Below are 20,893 nucleotides of genomic sequence, written 5' to 3' on the forward strand. Positions count from 1 at the left end.
GGAAGAGGGTTACCTCGGGGTGTGGCTGGGGCCAGCCTGCTCTGCCCCCACTGACAGCAGCGCCATGGCGCTCAGAGTCTCCGCCTCTTCCACTTCTCCAGCCTGTGCCTCCTGCAGAGAGCGCCCCACGCCGGCCGCATTCCGCTGCACACAGCTCCAGTGTTTGCCTGCCGGGACGAGGAGGTGGGGCCCCACCGATGGGCACCTCCGCCACCTCCCCCACGGGAAAACTCCCACTTGCACCCCCTCCCCGGCTCTTCTCCAGGAACCCCTTTTCCCCATCCTTCCTGGTCCCCCCACCCCCTCCATCTGCTCATTTCTTGACTGATGCCCACTTACTCTGGATCTCGATGACTTTCTCCAGCGTGGCCACCGCATTCAGGTTGGGCTTCTGCTGTAAGACAGCCTCGTCCAAGGGCTCGAGCTGTAGGGATGGTCGGAAATGAGAATTTGGAGCCGAAAGAGTAACTTCAGCACCGTGCAGTCCCCAGCCAGCGTCCCCGAGGTCACCGTCGCCCAGAAGTCATTGCCCCGCGAGGAGGCAGGACGCAGCGTCTCTGGGAGCGCAGACGGGAACACCCTCTCTGACCCCCTAGAAGTACCCCCCTCCGGCTTCTGCATTCTTCTCTCCTCCTGAGGTCCCCTCTCATCCCACTCTGTCTGCGCCACCATAACGGGAAGCGGGGCCTAAAAGCCTCTTTGGCCATTGCTGAACGGCACTGCTACGCTCTCGGGGTCCTCACCTCCACGCTGAGCAAGGCGGACACGCAGGCCTCAGAGGCATCGCAGATGGCGGTGAGGTCATGGCCTCCCTCTAGAGCCAGCACTACTCGGCCCCCTGCCAACTTCATCAGCTGCCTGGTCAAGTGGCCAAAGCCTGCGGGGTGAGAGAGCCTGCTGCTCTGACCAGGAGGCATGGCCGGAGCCACCCCAGTCTGCCTCTTCTCTCAAGGACCCGCAGACAGGACCAACAGATGGCAGGGCTGGAGGCTACCAGGACCCCAAGGTTGGCCCCCACCGCTTGGTCCTCTGGCTTTCTCTTCTTCTCCCCCCTAAGCCAGCAGTTTTTCCCCATCCCCCCTCAGGCCTCCCACCTTTGCTCCCCCACATTTCCCTGTCCCCACATGCACTACCCTTTCCAGTTTCTCTTACTTTCTATTCTCTTCACACTCTAAGAGATCACCCCCCCCACCGCCAATTTTCCTCTTCATTTCTTTCTGACTCCTTATTCCTTGGCACATCTCTTGCTCCCGACATCAAGCTCACATTTGGCAGTGACAGAGTAGCCACCGAGTGGAGAGAGATGCCCCTCAACAGCATCAAAGCCAGCAGACACTAGAACCACATCTGGACAGAACTCCTGGGCAATGGGCATCACCACCGTCCTGCCGGAGAGGGACATGTCAGGCTGATCTCTCCCCTTCTCTACCACACCCTCTCCACCCCCCACCAGAAGCAGTGTCTCCCCCACCCCTTCTATTCCATCTCTGTGTCTCCTCTCCCTCACTGAGATTTCCCCACCCTCCAGTGTGCCCTTCTCAGCTGTCCCCACCCTGGGCCCCACCTGAATGCTGTCAAGTACTCCACATCTCCGATAGGGGGGTCCACACCTCCAGTCCATGCCACGTTCACATTGTACCCCACACCTGGTCCTCCACCAACCTGGCACCAGGGGAAGAGGAAGAGGGTGATACTTCCCAAGAAATCCTAGACATTGCCCTCTCTCTCTAGGCCTCAATTCACTGATTTCCAGCCCTTCTAGGGAGAGGGCCAAGTGAAGCCCTCTGCCCAGAGCCCACAGTTCCAAGTCACCAACACTGCTGGGCGGCTCAGCACATCTCCTGCTTTGTTATTTGCTGCACCTTCCCGACTAGGACTTCTTCCTGAAACTGAGGATCCTCACCTCCTCAGGGGCACCACTGCCTGGGAAAAAGTTCCCGTTGTCATAACGATGCAAGGAGATATAAAGTACGGAGGGGTCACTATAGAAGGCCTGCTGGGTGCCATTGCCATGGTGAATATCCTGGGGAGAAGAAAAGAAGGGAGAGTCAAGGGGAAGAGTAAGTCACCTCACGTGATATGCAAAACCCCCAAATCCTCCCACTGCAGAAGGAATTCCCAGGGCAGGGCCTACCACCCCAGACTATTCTCCAGAGATCTTAGTATATTACAAGTGTTCAGGTCCTAATGTTAAATCCAATGGGATGATTCAGTCTGAAACAAGGTGGGAATTGAGAGCAGGATGACCTAAAGGGCTTTGATGTAGAGGAAAGGAACCTATTATTCTTCATCCCAACTGATGACAAATGATGAGGAAATGAATTGACATTGCAACAGGAGGGATTCAAGACAAGACATCAAGGAAGACTTCTTAAATCACTAAGTAAGAGATAGGGGAATAAGAGAGTAAAGGAAGCTACTGACTCCAAAAACTTGGAGAGTTTTCAGACCAGTATCCCATCAGGTTGGACCAGAACAGGTATAGTTCCTGCCCCAAGTCAAGCATATGGATAGGATACAGCTAGGGAAGAGAAGGAACTCAACTCCTTGACTGAGAGTGAGAGTTTCTCTCCCACCCCTACCCTCATCCATTTATCCCTCCTGACTTCATGGAGGATGCACTTCCTGTAAGGTGATTCTCTTCCCCTTCCACCCTGCTCTGCCCCTTCCCCAGTCCTCCTCACCCAGTCCACAATGAGGACCTTGCCCACACTCAGCTTCTGTTGGAGGAGTTTGGCTGTGATGGCCACAGAGTTGAAGAAGCAAAATCCCCTGGAAGCAAGGCGAGGGTAAAAGAGGTTATGGAGTTAGTTAGCTTAGACATGTGTGGCCAGGTCTCAGTTTTTAAAATGGTAAGAGTCAGGGGAATGAAGAGGTCCTAGGTTTGGCTTAGCAGGACTCCCCCCTTCTGGTGACAGGGGAAGGTACTCACATGGCTGTGGATTCCTCAGCATGGTGTCCGGGAGGCCGGATAATGGCAAATCCATTCTGCAGAATGGAAAGAGAGACATAAGAGACAAACATGACAAAGAAAAAGAAAAAGACAAGAAGGAGGACCAAAGAGATGCTGAGACCAGGTTCAGAAAAAACAATCAGACAACCAGAAGCCCCCTGGTTCCTCAAAGCCTGTCTAGTTCCTTTCTTTTTCTTTCTGTTTTTGGGACCACCAGTCTTTCCCTCCTGAATGAAAAGCCTTAAGATGTCAGGAAGAAACCGGGCAGAATATTCTCTGGCTTCCTTATAGAACCCTACAGTTGTAAGAGTAAAGAACAGAGCCCAGGAAGCACCACTAGTAGCAGTTCCCTCCCCTTCTCACTAACTTCCACTTACCTTGAGTTCCCCTGAAGCTACCTTGAAGGCCAGCTCCACCAGGCAGCCTACAGCCATGCGCACAGCACTAGAAGAATGCATCTCATTCCACACTGTGTCACTGTCCACCTGGAGAGAGGGGAATAAGGGCATCAGGATGCCTCCCATGGGGGTCAGTACAGAAAACACAGACATACAGTAGGCTTGGAGAAGAAATGTCAGAGAATGAAGACAGTTAATTCCCAAAATCCCAAGGAATTCTGTAGCCCACTTACCCCTATTCCCCCACAGGGCAGCACTGCATACATCTTCTGGCTGATTGGGCCTGTGGAAGAAAAAGCACTGTTCTGGACCATGTAGGAATACTATGAATGTACCCAAGCAAAGGGGCAAAGTTCCTTTAGCTTGACCAGATAGCTGACTTTGTTTCCCACCTTGAAAAGCAGAAAAGGAAAAAAGGATGGTGGAAGAGGGGCTGAGCTTTTTGACTGGAACATCTTCTATTACATCCATGAAAACAAATTCTCTTTGATCTCTACGATCTCTATCTCTTTCTACCTCTGCAGATCAGGCAGACCCATTGGGAGCACTTCAGGACACCATCCCCCTAGCCACTCTTCTGTCCCATAGTAAGAGGAGATGGGACTGAAAAATGACCTTCTTCTAGAAAGAGTCAACATAGTACCAAGAGCTTCTTGCACTCACCCAGCAGCTTCTTGCTGTCAAGCTTCTGTCTGTTGAGGGGGCTGGTCCCATAGAGCAGGGTGTGGTGCTCAGAGTGTACTGTCTGGATTTCATCCAGTGTAGCCTTACGCCCCCGAATTCGCTAGATAATAGAAGACAAGAAGAATAAACAGAGAGTGTTATACTCTTCCTCTCTCTCTCCCATCCCAACAATCCCCTTTTCCACAGTTCCAGAAAGGGGAGGATAGCCCCAATCCATGCTGCCTAGAGATTCAAGACCAGAGAAATGATAGGCTGTCATAAGAGCCTAAGCACCCATGTCCCACTCAACAGACGAGGCTATGAAAGGGATCAGGATTTGGATTCATAGAAAAGTAGATAAAAAAGGAATTATTCCTGGGGGGTTAGGGACAGAGAAGTATTGTGTTTTTAATTTTTTTTTTTTTTAGCTTTGACATGTACATTCATTTTAAACATATTTTCATTATGAGCCATGTAAGGGAGAAAAATCAGAACAAAAAGGAAAAACCATAAGAAAAATAATAATAATTTTAAAAAAATAAGATTCAAATACTATGTTTCAATCTGCATTCAGGCTCCATGATTCTTTCTCTGTTTGGGGATGGCATTTTCCATCCAAAGTTTTTTAGAAATGCCTTGGAAGACTGAATTGCTGAGAAGAGTTAAGTCTATCATAGATGATCATCATATAACCTTGCTGTTGCTATGTACAATGTTTTCCTGGTCTTGCTCACTTTGCTTGACATTAGCTCATTTAAATCTTTCCAGGCTTTTCTTAAACCAAGCTGCTCATCATTTTTTAAAAATCTGTTTATTTTTAATACACTTTGTTTTATGAATTATGTTGGGAGAGAAAAATCAGAGCAAAAGGGAAAAACCAGGGAGGATAAAAAAACAGAAAAAATAAGTTAACATAGCATGTGTTGATTTACAGTCAATCTTCTTAATTCTTTTTCTGGAGTCAGATGGCATCTTCTGTCCAAAGTCTATTGAGATTGCTTTGGATCACTGAACTACTGAGAAGAATCAAGCTTTTCATCGTTGATCATCACACATTCTTGTTGTTATTGTATACAATGTATTCCTGGTTCTGCTCACTTCATTCAGCATCAGTTCATGTAAATCTTTTCAGGCCTTTCTATAATTAGCTTGTTCATTATTTCTTATAGAACAATATTCCATTACTTTCATATAACATAACTTATTGAACTATTCCCCAACTGATGGGCATCCACTCAGCTGCCAATTCCTTGTCACCACAAAAAAAGAGCTGCTATAAACATTTTTGCACATGTGGGTCCTTTTCCCTCTTTTATGATTTTTTGAGATACATATCCAGTAGTGAACTTGCTGGATCAAAGGGTATGTGCAGTTTTATAGTCCTTCTGGCATATTTCCAAACTGCTCTCCAAAATGACTGGATCAGTAGGGACAGTGCTTAAGAGAAAGCAAAATGGCAGACTGGATCCCCAGGGAAAGGACAAGGAAGGACATTCGGTCGCTCAAATATGGGAAAAACTGTCAGTACCTAAAATATATCCTTACCTCACATTTGCTGAGCAGACCTGTCTCTTGCAGCCTAGACCAAATGCTCTGGATACGGCCTGCATGTTCAGGATGGATATGGGTATTCCCACACATGCACTGGTGCTTCAGCATGAATGTGTCATAAACTACTCCTAGAAAGCAGAAAAATCTACTGAGTCTTACGGCCTTTGTTCCTGATCCTCTCATAATATGACCTGCCAACTTGACTACCTGGGATCTACAGTAGGGTGGCCTCTCATCTTTCCAAGGAAGAAGAATAGAGGAAGGGGAATAAGTTTTGGGGGGAAACATGGTAAAAAAAAAAAAAAAAGGTTTTAACTAGGGAAGAAAGGGGTCCTTGATGAGCTAAGGAAAATTAGGTATTTATGTCATTTCCCTTACCTGTACCTGAAGGATTCTGATGTAAGAGAGAATGAGTCTGAAACAGGGAGTCCTTGTTACCATAAGAGCCAGAGCTGGAAGGGACACCTAGTCCCATCTCATTTTACAGAGGAAGAAACTGAAGCCCAAAATGGCAAAGTAACTAACGGCCTAGATCATTCAGCAAAAACTAGAAAACAGGTCTCTGGACTCAAAACTCAAAATTCTTCTCATTGCCTTAGCAGAGATAGAGGGGTACTATGTAAAGCTCAATAATATACAGCTATTGAGCAGGATCTTTTTTTTTTCCAGGTACAGTCCCCTTGGATAAGATACAGGGATTAGTTCTCCTCACACCAGAAGCAGGAATATGCCCTTCACAGATCTGTGGATTCTTTGCCTTCAACATGAAAGCAGAAGAGAATCTATCTAGGTGGGGGTTAGAGCTTACCTGTGGTAAAGAGATGTTTGGTGGGCAGTTCAGGGGCACTCTTCATGCCTAGAGGGGCAGCAGGTGAAGACTGGGTTCGGCCCAGAGCCTGATGGGGCACAGAAGCCAGGCTGAGAGGAGCCTGGTAGACTTGCAGGGACTGCAGCTGCTGAGCATCTGTGAACACCTGGTGAGGAACAGGGAAAGAGCAGATGAGCCTGAAAAAGGAAGGCTGCAGTAGGGAAGGCAATTTCTCCTCTATCAATCTTACAGGATGACAAATAGGGGTACGTAAAAGGGCTCTGGTCTGAATCCAAGAAACCCAATGCAGTGGAATGCAGTTTTAGAAGGGGCTAGGAAGCAAGGAAAATTCTCCAAGTCTAGGCTTTGCCTCGGTTACCACCCCCCACCCCCACCCCCACTCATCCTTGGGATGGGAGATGCTTCTGCCTGCGCCATTGCCTCTTGGGGGGCAGGGAGGGGGGTGAGAGGGAAGGATTGGGGGTGATGAGTCATGCTAGGGGAATAGCATTGAGGTAAGAAGAAAGGAGGGGGAAAGGAGATGGCACTGAGGGGGCGGGATGAGTCAGTCAGATGAAGCAGCTCTGCTGCAGTCCGCAATGAATGAAGCCCACAATGCAAGACAAGTAGTAGTAAGAGTGGGTGTGTACACACACAGGCATGCACGCACAGGGACAGACGCAGGAACAGACGCAGAGAGACACATGCAGCCACGTGCCAACAGACACGGGTACAGGCAGCTAGGGAGTCAGAGACATGTAGGAAGCCAGACAGTCACGAGGACAAACACAGATCAAATCAAGGAGCCTGGCAAATAAATGAAAAGAAATTATCCACTAAGTCTTTTCTTGCTCCCCTTTATCCCTTTGAAAATATGTAATAAATCTAATTTTCCACACTTCTGAAAAGCTGGAGGCTGGATAAATGGCAGCAGGCCAGCAGACTACAGGAGGTGAAGGTCATGATGTACACAACAAGTAAGGAGAAGGGGATTACCTGCTTGTAGTCCCCACTGGATTCTTCTAACAAAGGACTCTCATCCAAGCCAATTTCACTGCCTTCATCCTTGACCTGAATGCAGTCATCCTCCTCTTCCTCCTCTTCTTCCTCCTCCTCCAGATCTTCTTGTGGGCTTTCGCTTTCTGTGGAGCCATCCCCAGGCACAGGCAGGGCTCTCTCTCTGAGCAGCCCTTCCTGATGCTCTGTAAGCTCTTCTTCTGTCTCCTCAGGGTGTGTAGTGGGCTGCCGAGGTAACTCTCCTGTTTTGGTGAGGATCTAAGAGCAGGCAGATGGAAAAGCAGTTGCCCATTTTCTGCTGGTTCCTGAGACAGATGTCTCCAAGAAAGGCACAAAAGGTGGGGGGAAAGCAGATGGACTAAGAGACACCACCCCATTCTGCCTCTTTGCCCTCGGCACCACGGATTCTGGACTCCACCTAGGGGGGCCTCGCCTTGCTTGCTGCCAGTTTCTTATCTTTCTCTTTTCTCAAACCCACCTTGCTGAGCTGCAGCTGCTGTTGCTTCTGCTTTTCCAAAAACTGCTGGTGCTGCTGCTGCATCACAAGCTGCTGCAGGGCCTGGGGGCTCTGTGGCAATGGGGAGGACTGTGTTCGGCTCAGCGGGCGATGTCGGGGCAGCTTGCCTACTGTCCGCATGTTGGCGGCGATGCGTTCGCCAGTCACCAATGGGGATTGGCCGTGGAGTGGCACTGCTCAGGGAGAGAAAGCTGGCATCAGTTCCTAGGAACTCCACATAAAGGGAGGAGGAAGCTGTTCCAAAGGACCGGCCAACTCCCTTCCCACCATATGAACTTATGCACAGTTCGAATCAACTTTCAGTTAATGACAGATAAGTCTAGCTTGTCCATTGTAAAATCACTAGTCCAATCTGTGACACACCTCTTTCACTCCCTTCACTTTTATAATTTTATATTTCTATTGATTCCATAAATTTCTATCATTGTTTCTTTGATATGTCATCTCTCAAGTCAGACTGCAAAGCTCATGAGAACAGGAAGAAGATCCTTTCCATCAGAGTAAGAGCTCCCTACAGGCAGACACTGAGTGGACCTCAAAAGACTGAGAAGAAAGGAAGATGTGCATTCCTTAAAATATATTTCAAATACCTATTATAAGCACAATGTCTCCTGTCCGTGTAATAAATATTTCTAGAGAGGATGACTCCAGCCAAGTCACAAGCTGTGACAAGAGCCAGAGAAGCAGCCACCACATCCTGGCTCTGTTTTTCCCCACGGCTTCATGCCCACCCTGGGAGAAGGAACCAATTCATGCTGGTTCTGGTTCCCATGGCTCACCGGCTATAAGGGTGCTCTGCTGCCGGGCCTGCTCCAGGAGCAGCACGTGCTGCAGCAGAGAGGCATGCCCATGGGGGTTGACGTCGCCCTCCAGCGCCACACCCAGTAGACAACCTGGGATCGAGGACGTACTCATGAACTTGCCCGTCAGTGCCCCTCCCTGCCGAAGGGACTGGATGGCCTGTCTCTCTGCCTCCTGCTGCGTTGACAGCTTCTGGGGGGCCTGGTGTGGGGAGGCCAGGAGGGTGAGGAGCTAACTCCACGTCTTTGGGCCCTCTCTTCCCCCAACACCACCTAAATCCCAGCTGCCATCCCCGTTTCTAACTCCGCCCAACAGCCCCTCTGGTTCACCCCACGCTGCCTGAACCTCTGCAAAGCCCCTTGTGGACTGATGTCCCGGTCTCAGCTCACTGTGAACCTCAATGACACCAAACCCCCTCACCACTATGACTGATGGAGAATAGCCTTTGGGGGGTTCCTGAACAGGGAAAGTGAGGTGTCTGCAGTCCATACTCACAGTGAGATGCGAATTGGTGACTGTGACTGTGGCCTGGAGTCCTAAGGAAATGTTGGGCAGGGAGGGGGACGTGTAGAGACTGAACTGGTTAGGGGAGCTGTCCAAAGTAAGGGCACGGTGCTGAGGAAGCATCTGGAAGGCAGTTAGAGAAGAAAAATAAGCATGATAGTAAATAGTAAAGGCAAGGAGAGGGAGAAAATCTAGCTAACTGAGACAGCAATCACAGGACAGGACTTTTCATCGAAAAACTGAGGTGCTAGTAAGAGGCAAAAGGCAGCTTAGTGATCTAGCTAGGAGGACCCCATTACTGTAGGGACAAGGGGATCGAGTCTTTTAATGGAAAAGAAAGGAGAGGGACTCCCTATCCCAGAGGACAGCTGAACATAGGCCTGGGTAGAAAAAGGAGAAGGGATCTTTATGTTTTGCATTTTTTAAAAAGGGAAAACAAGGACAAGAATTGGTTTGCTTACTGGAAACTTTGCTCAATGGCCTACCATTATAGGGACTAATTCATCCTACTTTGGGGCCTTTTTCCCGCCTCATCTGTCTGGGTGGCTCATACCTCAGTGGGGATGTTAGGGACGGAGCCAGTGAAGCCGTTCTCAGCAATGGTGCTGTTGGAGCTGTTGGGGGAACTGGGGCCGGAGCCTGGGGCACTGTTACACACAGATGACACTGCACAAGGACACAGGTATCACCCTGTGACCTGTGTTCACCCCCGCCAGCAGTCCCAGGCTCCAGCCTCCACTGGCCCCTTGTGGAGACAGAGATACCCTCCAGCCTCCACCAGCCCCTAGGCACCTGTGATCTCGATAGCTCTCTTCTTAAAGGTGCTGATGACAGTCCCGTCCTTTCTTCGAAGGAGGGGGCTGCTCCTTCGTTCAGCCACCTTCTGCTTTAGCCTGGAACGCACCTTCAAATTGGGTTCCGAGGCTGTGGGAAAGCGAACATGGCTCAGATCTTTGTTTCAACGAGACTATGGCTCTCCCAATAGAATTTCAAGCAGGTGATCAAGCTGTGATAATTGTGGTTTCTAGCAACATCCCTGATTCTCTCTAGGACTACTATTTCCAGACACTGAGCACTGTCAGCTAATGTAGAACTTACAGATTCAAAGGTAGGAATGGATTAAGCTTACCTGTTTTCCGAAGTGGAAAATCATCCCGGCTATCATAGGGCCCAAGCAGAGGAAGCTTGTAGGAAGGGGGTGTCCCAGGGGGGCCACTCTGGGGAGGGGAACTCTGGTCCAATGAAGCATGATGGGCTCCCCTAGAAAGGAAAAGGAAAAAATTAGGGGGGAAAGAGCCAGAATTAGTGAATCATTAGTCAAGTTCATTGTCAATTTTTATGTGGAAAACCCTGAAATGAATATAAATAAGAGAATCCCCACTAATAGGGAGCCCTCAGCCTAAAAGAACAGAACCTTAGCCTCAAGACTGCCTCAAGTCTTAGCTGAAGAGAAATATTCCAAACAACTGCACTAAAACTGTACCTCTTAAGGACATTATGCAGAACCAAATACAAAAAAGCTCAGGTTAACATAAGATTAACATAGCTCCATAACTGAGCAGAAAGATCCCCTTTATACTTTTCATAAATGGCTATTATTTGAATGAGAGAATATGTCCGTGAAACATCTGTTCTGTTCTGTTTGCACACATACACATACACACTTCACCCCTCCATGATACACGCCTTTGCTACTGTCACCTACCAGCATTTGGGGTGCTGCGGGAGGGAATGGTTGAGACCGCCTGGTGTTGGCTCCTTCGATTTGCTCAAGAGAAACTCTTGGAGCTTCAGTTTTACCTCAGTGCTAGCAATGGCACCTGTAGGACAGGAGAGAGGTGGCGGCTATCACCAGCCATTAAGATCAAGGCATCCCAAAAATAGCTACCTTGACCCCACTCCCTCTGTGGGTTCTAAGACTGGATAAAGGAGCCAAGACACACGTGAATATCACAGGCAATGTCTAAATGAGATGGAAAAGCAAGGGTGCCTAGCAGGTAGATCTGGAAGGAAACAGGTGATGGAGCCAAGAGACCAGGGGCCCTAGGAAGGGGAAGCAGGACCCTCACTCTCTTTGCTTTTCTCTTTGTTTCTCAGGATGAGCAGCTGCTGTTCGAGCCTCTGCTTCTCCAGCTCTTCTTGCCGCTGCTGCTCCCGCTTACGCTGCTGCTCCAGTTCCTGCTGCCTCTTGGCAGCCAGCATCTCCTGCTGCTGCTACAGAGGGGAGAGGGTATTACATCAGCTAAAAAGAGTAGAGAAGACCAGAAGAAGTTAAGCAAGGGACAGGACAGAAAGCCACAGGCTACAGTCCTTCACTCTGATCCCAACTGTCTGACTTTAGGGTCCAGAAAGAACCTTGATCATGAAAGAATAAAAGGCAAGGAAAAGTAGGCAAGAGAGAAAGGACTCAAGTCTCAAGAAGAGACTGGAGCAGAAAGTAAAGAGATAGTCTCAGAGAAGCACAATTTCTCTCCCACTGTAAGGAAAGGGAACATCTTTTGTGAGTTTTGGGGGTAATCTGTGTGCTGCATTTTAATTATTCTGATTGTCAAGACAGTAAGAACACTCCATGTGTCCCCTACTTCCTTGTTTTTAGCTTGGTCAGTGGAGGGAAAGCTAGCCAGTGATCAGTGAAACATCTCCCAAATGCACCAAGAAAACAGGCTTCGTGAAAGGCTAAGAAGTCTGTGGCTCTCCAAGCCCAGCAGGCCAAAGCCTCAAAGAGGGAAGTATTCCCAGGCAGATGGTGTCATTTCCAAAGGAACCACGAGGGGGCACATTGCTGTAGTCCCACAGAGACCTAGGCCCAGGGAATCAGCAGACTTTGGAACCTTTAAAGGGCAGCACTGGTGCATACTCTCTTTGCCCTTGTAAAGAGGCTTTTTTTGTTTTGGGGGTTTTTTTTGGTCAGAACCTATGATTTCATAGTATAGGGAATTCCTGATGTGGAACTCCTTTCACCAATGAAAAGCAGTCATTCAGTGGTAACTTTGTCTTGAGTTATCTAGGACTTGCTGGTAGACAAATGTATGTATCAGCATTTGAATTCAAATCTTCCTATTCCAAACAAAGAGACATCTCTAGTCACTAACCACCACATTGCCCTTGCAAATCTGTTTTTGTATGGGACCTGTGAATGTATCAGCATGAGGACTCCCTTGGCCAATGCAGGCTTGCACCTGCTCTGCAAGTGAAGGGGAGCAGTCTGGGCACTCCCAGAACGGCACAGCCAGTGCATGTCCGAAGCTAGAATGGAAGCCACATCACCTGAATCCAGCGACAGTTCCCTAACCATCATGCAACACTGCCTGCTGCTATGGCAACTGGGCCTAAAAAATTAACCCTAGAAAACCCACTGCCGCAGGATGGAGTCAGGAGAGAAGAGGCACAGAAAGGACCAAGAGAAGAGGTGCCAGCCTAAAGCACCATAGTGGCAACAGCAAGAGAGAGCAGGGTAACTAAGAATCAAATGTGGCATGTCTCAGAACGCAGAGCCAAGCAGGCCCTGGGACTAGGATGATCCAAAAGGTTCAGTGTCTGGTTCAGGGAACAAGCAGATGTAGAAAGCAAAGGTTAAATAAAGTCCTCTGGGTCAAAGGCAAGGCTCCAGGCCCATTTTTCAAGAGGAGCTAGTACTCCCAGGAGCTGATGAGGAGGTTCAGTGAGACCTGGGATCCAAAGTAGAAACCGTCCCAGCCACAGCCAGAGCCACGGCTTAATCTGCATGCTCTGGGAAGCAGTCAGCCAGCAGGCAACAGAAAGGAGGTTCTCACCTTAAGATGCTTCTGCAGCTGGACCTCATGCTGCCGGGTCAGGTGATCATGCTGCTTCTGGAACTCAGCGAAGAGTAGTTGCTTTTGAAGCTGTTGCTGCTGCTTGAGGGCCAGGAGCTCTTGCTGTAGCTGCTGCTCTCGCAGCACAGGGTCGATGGCGGCGGGGCCCACTCCCCGAAGCTCTGTTGGACTAGGGCTGCCTCCGCCCCTGCCGCCCCCAACAGAGCCTGGCATGGCCCCACACAGCACTGGCTTCACCTCCACTGCTTAGGGGAAGAGGAGAAGAGGAGACAAAAGAAACAGGTGTGTGATGACAACAACTCCAGGTACAGATCATGGATGATAACCCAGCTCCTATTCAGCCAGTATAGTGGGAAAAACGGAATTCAGAGTCGGGATCCAGATTGGAATCATTATGTGACTTTAGTCAGGTCATTTCCCCTGTTCTTGGCCTCCATTTCTCAGCCTACACCACTGACAGATACTGGCGAACCCTACTTCATGGAAGGGGGTGAGACCAGGCACTCTTTAAGTCTCTTTAAATCTCCAGAGTGCTACAACAGTGGTTTGATTTCCTTTCTTCTGGGTTAACCCTTGTATACTATTGAAAAAGAAAGAGACTAAAAAGGAAAAGTTCATTTATAGACCCTCTTTTCCCAAAGATCCCTAAGATCCCTCCAGGATTTTAAGAGAAATACTCTGAACTTATCTGAAATACATTCTCTATAGGATCAGGCAAGGCCAGTGGCATATCCAAGTCACTAAAAGCAATCTGGCATTATTCCATCAGCCTGGACTCTCCAGCATCACCCTCAGGAGAGAAGGCTGAGACTCAGGAGTCATATAAACCTCAACCTACTGGCCCATGGAGACCCTTCATAACCAAAATGTCCCGTTTCCCTCCATATATGAGCCACCTATGATTAAGCCAAAGTGGGAAAAGTAGGAGAAGCACACAGATAGGGATGCTAAATAAATGAGGAAGAAGACCCCCTTCTTACAAAGACTCCAGAGTTACAAAGTAAGATGAGGAAGTAGCATAACTAGAGGTAATGGGGAGTGCAATGGCACTGAGCTGGGCCTGTCTGGAAGGGGAGGGCTGAGCTTGGGAGCCAAAGTCTGCTTCCTTTGCTGGATTATCTCCTTTCAACAGTTTTATTGTAATTACCCTGAAAATGCCGCTATATATAGAGTGAGCCAAACAGCAGCTGTGCAGAGAGAGAGACAAGGAAAGAAGGGCGAGGGGGGTGGAGGGAGGGTGAGAGAATGGAAGGGAAGGCAGAAGAAGGAAGGTGGGAGGAGATGCAGAGAAAGAAAAGGAATAAGACAGGATGGCAGAGGGAAGGTGGGGCTATAGCCATTTCTGGGGGAAATGGAAGGAGGAGCTGGGAGAGTGCACTTAATAAATGTCAGGGCAGAGCCCTACAGTTGGTAGTGGGTCCAGGGGAGAGAGATAGTTCCAATAGTCCTACCAGAGAAGGGTTATGACCTCCTCTCATCCACTTCACACAGTCTTAGAATTACTGTTTCAACTACTTCTAGTGCCTTGGTAATTATGGGAACATGGATGGGGAATGGGCAGGCAGGTGTATTCATGTACACTTGTAAACTTTCTCTCTCTCTCTCTCTCTCTCTCTCTCTCTCTCTCTCTCTCATTCTCACTCTCTCACCCCAAATCCAGTTTATACTCCTAGAACTCTCCTCTTCCAGAAAATAGGGAAGGCTGTCCGGCCAGGGGTAAAGGAATTAGAGGAGGTAGAGATTTACCCTCACCTCATTTTTTTATCTGGCTCCTTTCTCTAGAGGCCTCAAAGCACTTTAATAGACTGGATTTCTCCTCCCCACTGAGGAAGGAGGCAGGAACTAGAGTGACTTTCCCAAAGCATAGTAGGAAACAAAAGACCAAGGCCACACAGATGTACCTCAATGTGTGATCCCCCCATAATCAGTGTCCTCTCCTCCATTCCATATTCTAGTCTCTCTTTAACTAAGACAAAAGTAGAAATGGTGATTAAACCAGAGTAGAAACAGAGGTTTGGTGGAGTGGCTGAGTACCATATCCTGTCAGAACCCAGATCCCCCCATCCCACTCAGCAGCCCATGCTCTGCAGCTGGGGCTTTTCACTCTCCAGAGGAGATTGACAGAGAGCTCTATGGCCAGCTCCCAATTTATTCTCTCCCCCAATGGGCACATTCCTTAGTGGCTGCCATACTGACGACTTTGTGGACCACAACTCAAGAGCCACATCTGTAGTAAAGGCCAGATGTGGCTAAGAGGGTGGAGTTACAAATTCTGTGTGTGTGTGTCTTTATGTCTCTGTCACTGTCTTTGTCTGTCTTTTTGTCTCTCTCTCCTCTCTCTTTCTCCTTCTTCTCCTCCTCCTTCTCCCCTTCCCCTCCTTTTTGCCCCCCGCCCCTTTCCCCTTCCTCCTCACTCTCCACCAATCTTTTTCTTCTCTTCATCCACATACCAACACCGCCAACCCCAGTCTTCCTTGGTACTGCTTGATATGATGTCTATTAGACTCCAGAATTTAGCAGCAGAGACTGTCTTTCTTACTGCTTCTAACTCTATAAATGAGTTGGAAGGGAAGGGGCACAGTGGTTGAGAAGGGGTGGCAGGACTAACCTATAGACTTTTCTTGACCCCTTCAAGCTCTTGGCAAAGCCAGAGTCAGCTCAAAGAAGGAACTCTGCCTTCTCCAGATTCCTAGTCCAAGTCAGAATCTCTCTGTTCTTGTGAATGTCTTGCACGGCCCAAGGATAGATAGGACATAGATTCAAGCTGCTGCTCACCACATAGCACCTACTGGCTGCTTCACAAAGGAGTGAGTGCAGAGAGAAGGGCAGGGAATGTGGAAATGCCAGGTCCCAAATGCCTAAAGCCCTGAGTTGATTAATATGAGGGACAGCCAGGGGTCCCTCACAGTGGAAGAGAAGTCTCCTCCCCAGGCTTAACTAAAGAGGGAAAAGGCCCCATTGATATGCATGACACAGTGGCTGACCCAAGCTTCCATACACAGCCATGTTCTTAAATAAACAGGAAATGAAGAGACGAGAGAAAACTAATTTCAGAAGCCAGACTCCTATGGACAAAGAAAACAAAAAAAATTCAACCATAAGAAAGGATCTCCCTTTCCTAGCTATGTAGATACCTGTCAAGCTACCTAGTGTAGCCCAGAAGAAATGGAAATGGCTCTGGAGCCTACTTTCTGGGGAGCATTCTTCCCTACTCGGGCACTAGAATCAGAGGAAAAGGAGATAGAAAAATTTATAATGCCTACCAGACACGAAACCTAGTTCCCTACTCACCCTTAACCCCAAGCCAGTCACCCAAAGTCCATAGCCTCTGCCCAATTTATTATAAAAGCAAAGGAGATGGCAGCAATTGCTACTAGAGCAAAGAAGCTTTGGAGGGGAAGTGGGTGTGTCTTACCAGAGAAGGGGAGCCTTTTACCCTATTACCCACACAATAATGAGAAAGGAGACACAGAGAGCCTTCGAGAAAGGAAACTAGGGTGTGAGTAAAATCACTGTTCTCTAGTATGGCCAGATTCACAACTAAGAAAGAAGAGGGCAGAGGGCCGATAGGACTCTGATGTGGGATGGATCCAAGAGACAATCTGGCTTCAATCTTTTTACTCTGCTCAGAAAAAGGGAAACAAAAGACCCCAAACAACCTGGGTTCAATTTCCTTTCCTCTTAGTTCTTTCTTCTCCAGGCCCCCTCAGAGAAGGGAAGACAATAATGAGGGAAAGAACACAGTTAACTTTTGACCCATTTTGCTTTTGTTCCTATAGTCTCTTTTCTTCCCAAAGACTCTGACCCTTTTCCCCAAGAGGAACTAAGTAGTGGAAGCTGCTCTAACACTTCAGGAAACTCTGTTATGCTCCCTAGTGTCTACCATCAGTGGAAAGGCCCAGAACAAGACACCTTATAGGGAAGGCAAGATAAAGGGTGCTTCCCCCAACCTGGGCCTGATTGTTACTTGGACATTCCACACCCCAATAATCCCTACTCACTCTCTATGACTTTGCTGAGTCCCCCAATTCAAAAAATGTTTAATAAATGCCTAATATGTGGAAGGCACTGGGGTGGTGGGCCTTTGGAAAACAAAGATAAAATAAAATAAGGCATAGTCTCTGCTCTCAAGGAACTTGTAGCTTAGCAGAGAATGATGAGACAAACAAGTACAAGCTAGAAAATAACTGAGCATATGCAATCAATCTGGGACCAAAGAGATAGGAGGGAGAAAGCACCTCTAACTATGGGGTAGAGAGGTGGGGGAAAAAATGAGGAAAGAAAATCTTACTAGAAGGCCAGCACATAAAGCCAGGTCTGGGAGAAGACAAGTAGGGGGAACAGTATGTGCAAATGAATGGAGTTGGAGGATAGAAGACGGAAATCAGGGAAAAGTTACTAGCAGGGATACAGCATAAAGTATTCAAAGAAGAATAGTATGACACAAGGCTACTAAGGGATACTGAAGCCAGATGATGAAGGGCTTCCAAAGGCAGACCAAAAAGATGGTTTTTTTTTATTTAGTCACTGAAGGTTTTTCTACAATAACTATTAATAGCTAACATATAGATAGCACTTTAAAGTTCAAAAAGTGCTTGGCATCTCTTACTTCACTTGGTCCTTATCCTGTGAGATGGAAGCTATTATCCCCCATTTTACAAAAGAGGAAACGAAGTGGAAAAGCCTTTCCCCACTCACACAGCTAGTAAGTGTCTGAGATAGGAGTCAATCTCAGAACTTGCTAATTCCAGAACCAGCACTCTATCTATCCTCTGTAATATAACAGCCCATACAAGAGGGGACAAGTGTGGTTTCTAGGATAATGACAACAGGAACAGAAAGGAGCATGAGACAGATACAAGAGAAATCCTGGAGGTAGAATCAACAGAACGTAGATGACTGGCCAGTGAGAGATAATGCAGAAGTAGCCTCAGAACCCTGCCACAAATCATGGTCATTAAGAGACACTGGCAGCACCCATTGAACAATTCCCACCTCCCCAAACTCAGGACTTCCAACCTACTTGTTTCATCTCCAAAGGTCCATTACTCCAAAGAGGATATCCCTACCATTTTTTTTTTTTTTTTGATGCTTGAAATTCTGAGGAAATCAGAAATGAAGCTATGAAAAATGCCAACAACTCCCAAAAAGAGGGAAACTCTGACAAATGGCCATTTCTTTGGCCTTAGTCAATATTAATAGAATTTTGTTACAGGTTTGTGTGGTTAAAGGAGTTGTTCAGAGAAAAGAATACCAGGGCCAGATAGGCAGAGAGCCATGGAGTATGAGAAATAACTATCCAAAAAGGACCTCTGCCTAAGTAAGGCCAAAGCCTTCTCTTCTCTCTATAAGCACAATAAACCAAGGCATCCTGGTCTCTAGATCCTTTTTCAGGATATGTCACCACCAGCCCTGGAAACCTTATGACCCATTATTGGCCAGAAACAGCCCAGGGAGTGGACTGGCATAGAACAAGGGGTCAGCCTGGAAGCATTAATCAGCTTAGCACCTGGTTCTAAAAATACCCAGTTCTAAGGAGCCAACAGCCACAAAAGCTTGGAGTTAGTGGGACTAGGATACAGGGAGGATTGGGAGGTATAAGCACTAGAGGGAAGCAGAGAACAGGGTAATAAAAACATAAAAAACTATTTTTTTTTTGTATCTAAAAAACTACAAACACAAAAAATGAAGTCCTTGGCAATAATTACCAGGTCTTTATTTACTTGAAAGGACACATAGAATCTTACAGCTGGCAGGGGGAAACCTTTGAGATCTTTTATTTACAGATGAGGAAACTGAGATCCAGAAAAAGATATGTGACTTCAATAGTCACATAGTGGGGTAATGATAGACATAGGACTAGAATGTAGGATGGAGCATGACATAGTTGTCCCTGTTTGTCCTTTTGTCCTGTGTATATACAGAGTTTAGCCCATAGGTCTGTTTTGATTTTTGTCTGTATCCCCAACACCTCTCCAATGCCTGGTACACAGCTGCTCAATACCTGACTGATGACTTATTTAAATTTACAAGGAATCTTAAAGATCATCTAGTTTAGATCCTTTATTTTACATAGGAATATGCTGAAGCTCAGATATAAGCAATCTATCCACATTCACAGCTGGACAACAAATGAGCCAGCATTTTCAACTGTGTCCACCACTGTGAAATCACTGCTTTCTACTTCTTGATGCAGGATGCTCTCCACCATGCCATACTAAACTAATAATGCTCCGTCTTACTTGGCTTAAGAGTTAAGACAGGAGCAACCTGGCTAAAGAGAGGCAGGCCTCTCTTGTATGGGCTCACACAAGAAGATGGGAATCTTCAAGGGAAAGGGAACTGGCAACAAGACAAAGAAAAGGGCCTCAACAAGTAGCAATTTCCTAAGTTTCTCTTGCCAGGCTGAAGTGGCAGCATCATCCAAGCAATGTGGTACTAGCTGCCTCAACTGTCTGAAAAATTATAAGTATGGTCCTTCCCTGAATTAAGGAAGGTTGGAAGGGGGAAATGACCACTGGTTTGAATTCTCAAGATGATTAAAAAAAATAACCATCCCTTTGGAGTAAAATTATTTTCTCCATTGTCTGTTTCAGTTTTCTTAAGGGAAGAGTCCATGTGTGTGTATGAAACTCTGACTAAACAAGGATCAAGAAGTTTTACTGCAATGTGGATCGATTTCCATTGGACAGATTTTAGGGATCAGAGAAAAAAGAGCTGAGAGCAAAGCAAGGAAAGAATCTGTTCTCAAAAGTCCTGCCTCTTCCTCTAAGGCACCAATTCTCCTTCCTTCCTTCAGGACTATTCCTTTCCCTTCCCTCACCAGCTCAGACTAGTGCTGATCTTCCTTATCTTTAGCTATTTCAACAGAAGAATCAACAGTTTCTCTGGTACCACTGTTTGGCTCCCTATTACAGCACTGATTCCTCACTTACTCCTCTATGGCATCTTTAGCAATCTCACTTGATCCCATTGCAATCAATTCTTACCGAGCTAGAACAACACCTGATCCCAAACCTTTCACTTTCCAGATGAAGAAAACGAGGCTCAGTTAGAAAAGATCAATCATACAGGTAGTGACAATTAGGATTCCAAAACAGGGGACTATCCTATTGTACCCTTATAACAGTTGGATTATAAATGCTCCTCATATATTAATGAAAAGAACTTAGAGCCTCCCTTTTCTCCAGCAAAGAGTTAAGTAAAATTAATCTAAAGCATAAAATGATGAAAGTATTTTTCCAGTGCAAGGAAAAAAAGAGAAAGGTTTTAGCTTTAAGGATGCAGGAATTCCAAATAAGAAAGTAAATTTAGAAGAATTCAGGCAGCTCCCAATCAAATGGAGCTGGAGCTCAGAGAGAGGGCAAAGACTAGGCTGGAGGAAAATCTGAGAGGATGGAATAAAGAAGCAGAGAACACAGTTTCCCAATTTGGAATAGAATATACTATGAACAAGAGAACCACAGTTTAAGGGATCACCTTCCCTCTCCCAGCCAAAAAACACTTAAACATAAAGATTAACGGGCATCATGGTATAATGGGGAAAGTATTCAACATGTAATCAAAACACTTCAGTTTGCAACCTAGTTCAACATTAGTTGTGATGATGGGTGAGTCACCTAACTACTCTGGGTCTCAGTTTCCCCATCTGTAAAATGGGGATAATAACACTTATATTACCTACTTCACAAGGTTGTTGTGAAGAAAGCTATATAAACCTAAAGAGTTATATAATTATAAATATATATAAATTATAATAATTATTAGTTTAAAGCCTAGACCCAGATATTAAAGGATCATTAACCACTATAAGTTTATAGTTTATAGCTATGTCATTAAAAATTACTCCCTATACCAGGGGATCAAAAGTCATCTACATCATAATCC

The 20,893-nt window shown here is 46.9% G+C and overlaps 1 protein-coding gene across 6 annotated transcripts in view; it reads right to left on the bottom strand.

Moving 5' to 3' along the window:
- Positions 1-20,893, bottom strand: part of HDAC5 (histone deacetylase 5) — a 39,121-nt gene that overhangs the window by 192 nt on the left and 18,036 nt on the right. For 3 of the 6 annotated variants that reach the window (XM_051994818.1, XM_051994820.1, XM_051994816.1), the window contains 23 exons: positions 12,986-13,248; positions 11,282-11,426; positions 10,918-11,032; positions 10,342-10,472; positions 10,005-10,136; positions 9,766-9,878; positions 9,204-9,335; positions 8,687-8,909; positions 7,869-8,080; positions 7,370-7,648; positions 6,374-6,539; positions 5,560-5,693; positions 4,015-4,135; positions 3,585-3,634; positions 3,331-3,438; positions 2,933-2,988; positions 2,685-2,772; positions 1,904-2,023; positions 1,565-1,662; positions 1,267-1,385; positions 744-877; positions 340-424; positions 14-167 (listed from right to left, as the gene is read on the bottom strand). In XM_051994818.1, coding sequence (XP_051850778.1) covers positions 14-167; positions 340-424; positions 744-877; positions 1,267-1,385; positions 1,565-1,662; positions 1,904-2,023; positions 2,685-2,772; positions 2,933-2,988; positions 3,331-3,438; positions 3,585-3,634; positions 4,015-4,135; positions 5,560-5,693; positions 6,374-6,539; positions 7,370-7,648; positions 7,869-8,080; positions 8,687-8,909; positions 9,204-9,335; positions 9,766-9,878; positions 10,005-10,136; positions 10,342-10,472; positions 10,918-11,032; positions 11,282-11,426; positions 12,986-13,248 — 3,178 coding nt within the window. Of the gene's footprint in view, positions 1-13; positions 168-339; positions 425-743; positions 878-1,266; positions 1,386-1,564; positions 1,663-1,903; positions 2,024-2,684; positions 2,773-2,932; positions 2,989-3,330; positions 3,439-3,584; positions 3,635-4,014; positions 4,136-5,559; positions 5,694-6,373; positions 6,540-7,369; positions 7,649-7,868; positions 8,081-8,686; positions 8,910-9,203; positions 9,336-9,765; positions 9,879-10,004; positions 10,137-10,341; positions 10,473-10,917; positions 11,033-11,281; positions 11,427-12,985; positions 13,252-20,893 lie in introns of all 6 variants that reach the window. The other 3 variants (XM_051994817.1, XM_051994819.1, XM_051994815.1) reach the window with 1 other exon arrangement.

Source organism: Antechinus flavipes, chromosome 4 (assembly GCF_016432865.1).
Source record: "Antechinus flavipes isolate AdamAnt ecotype Samford, QLD, Australia chromosome 4, AdamAnt_v2, whole genome shotgun sequence".
NCBI lineage: Eukaryota > Metazoa > Chordata > Mammalia > Dasyuromorphia > Dasyuridae > Antechinus > Antechinus flavipes.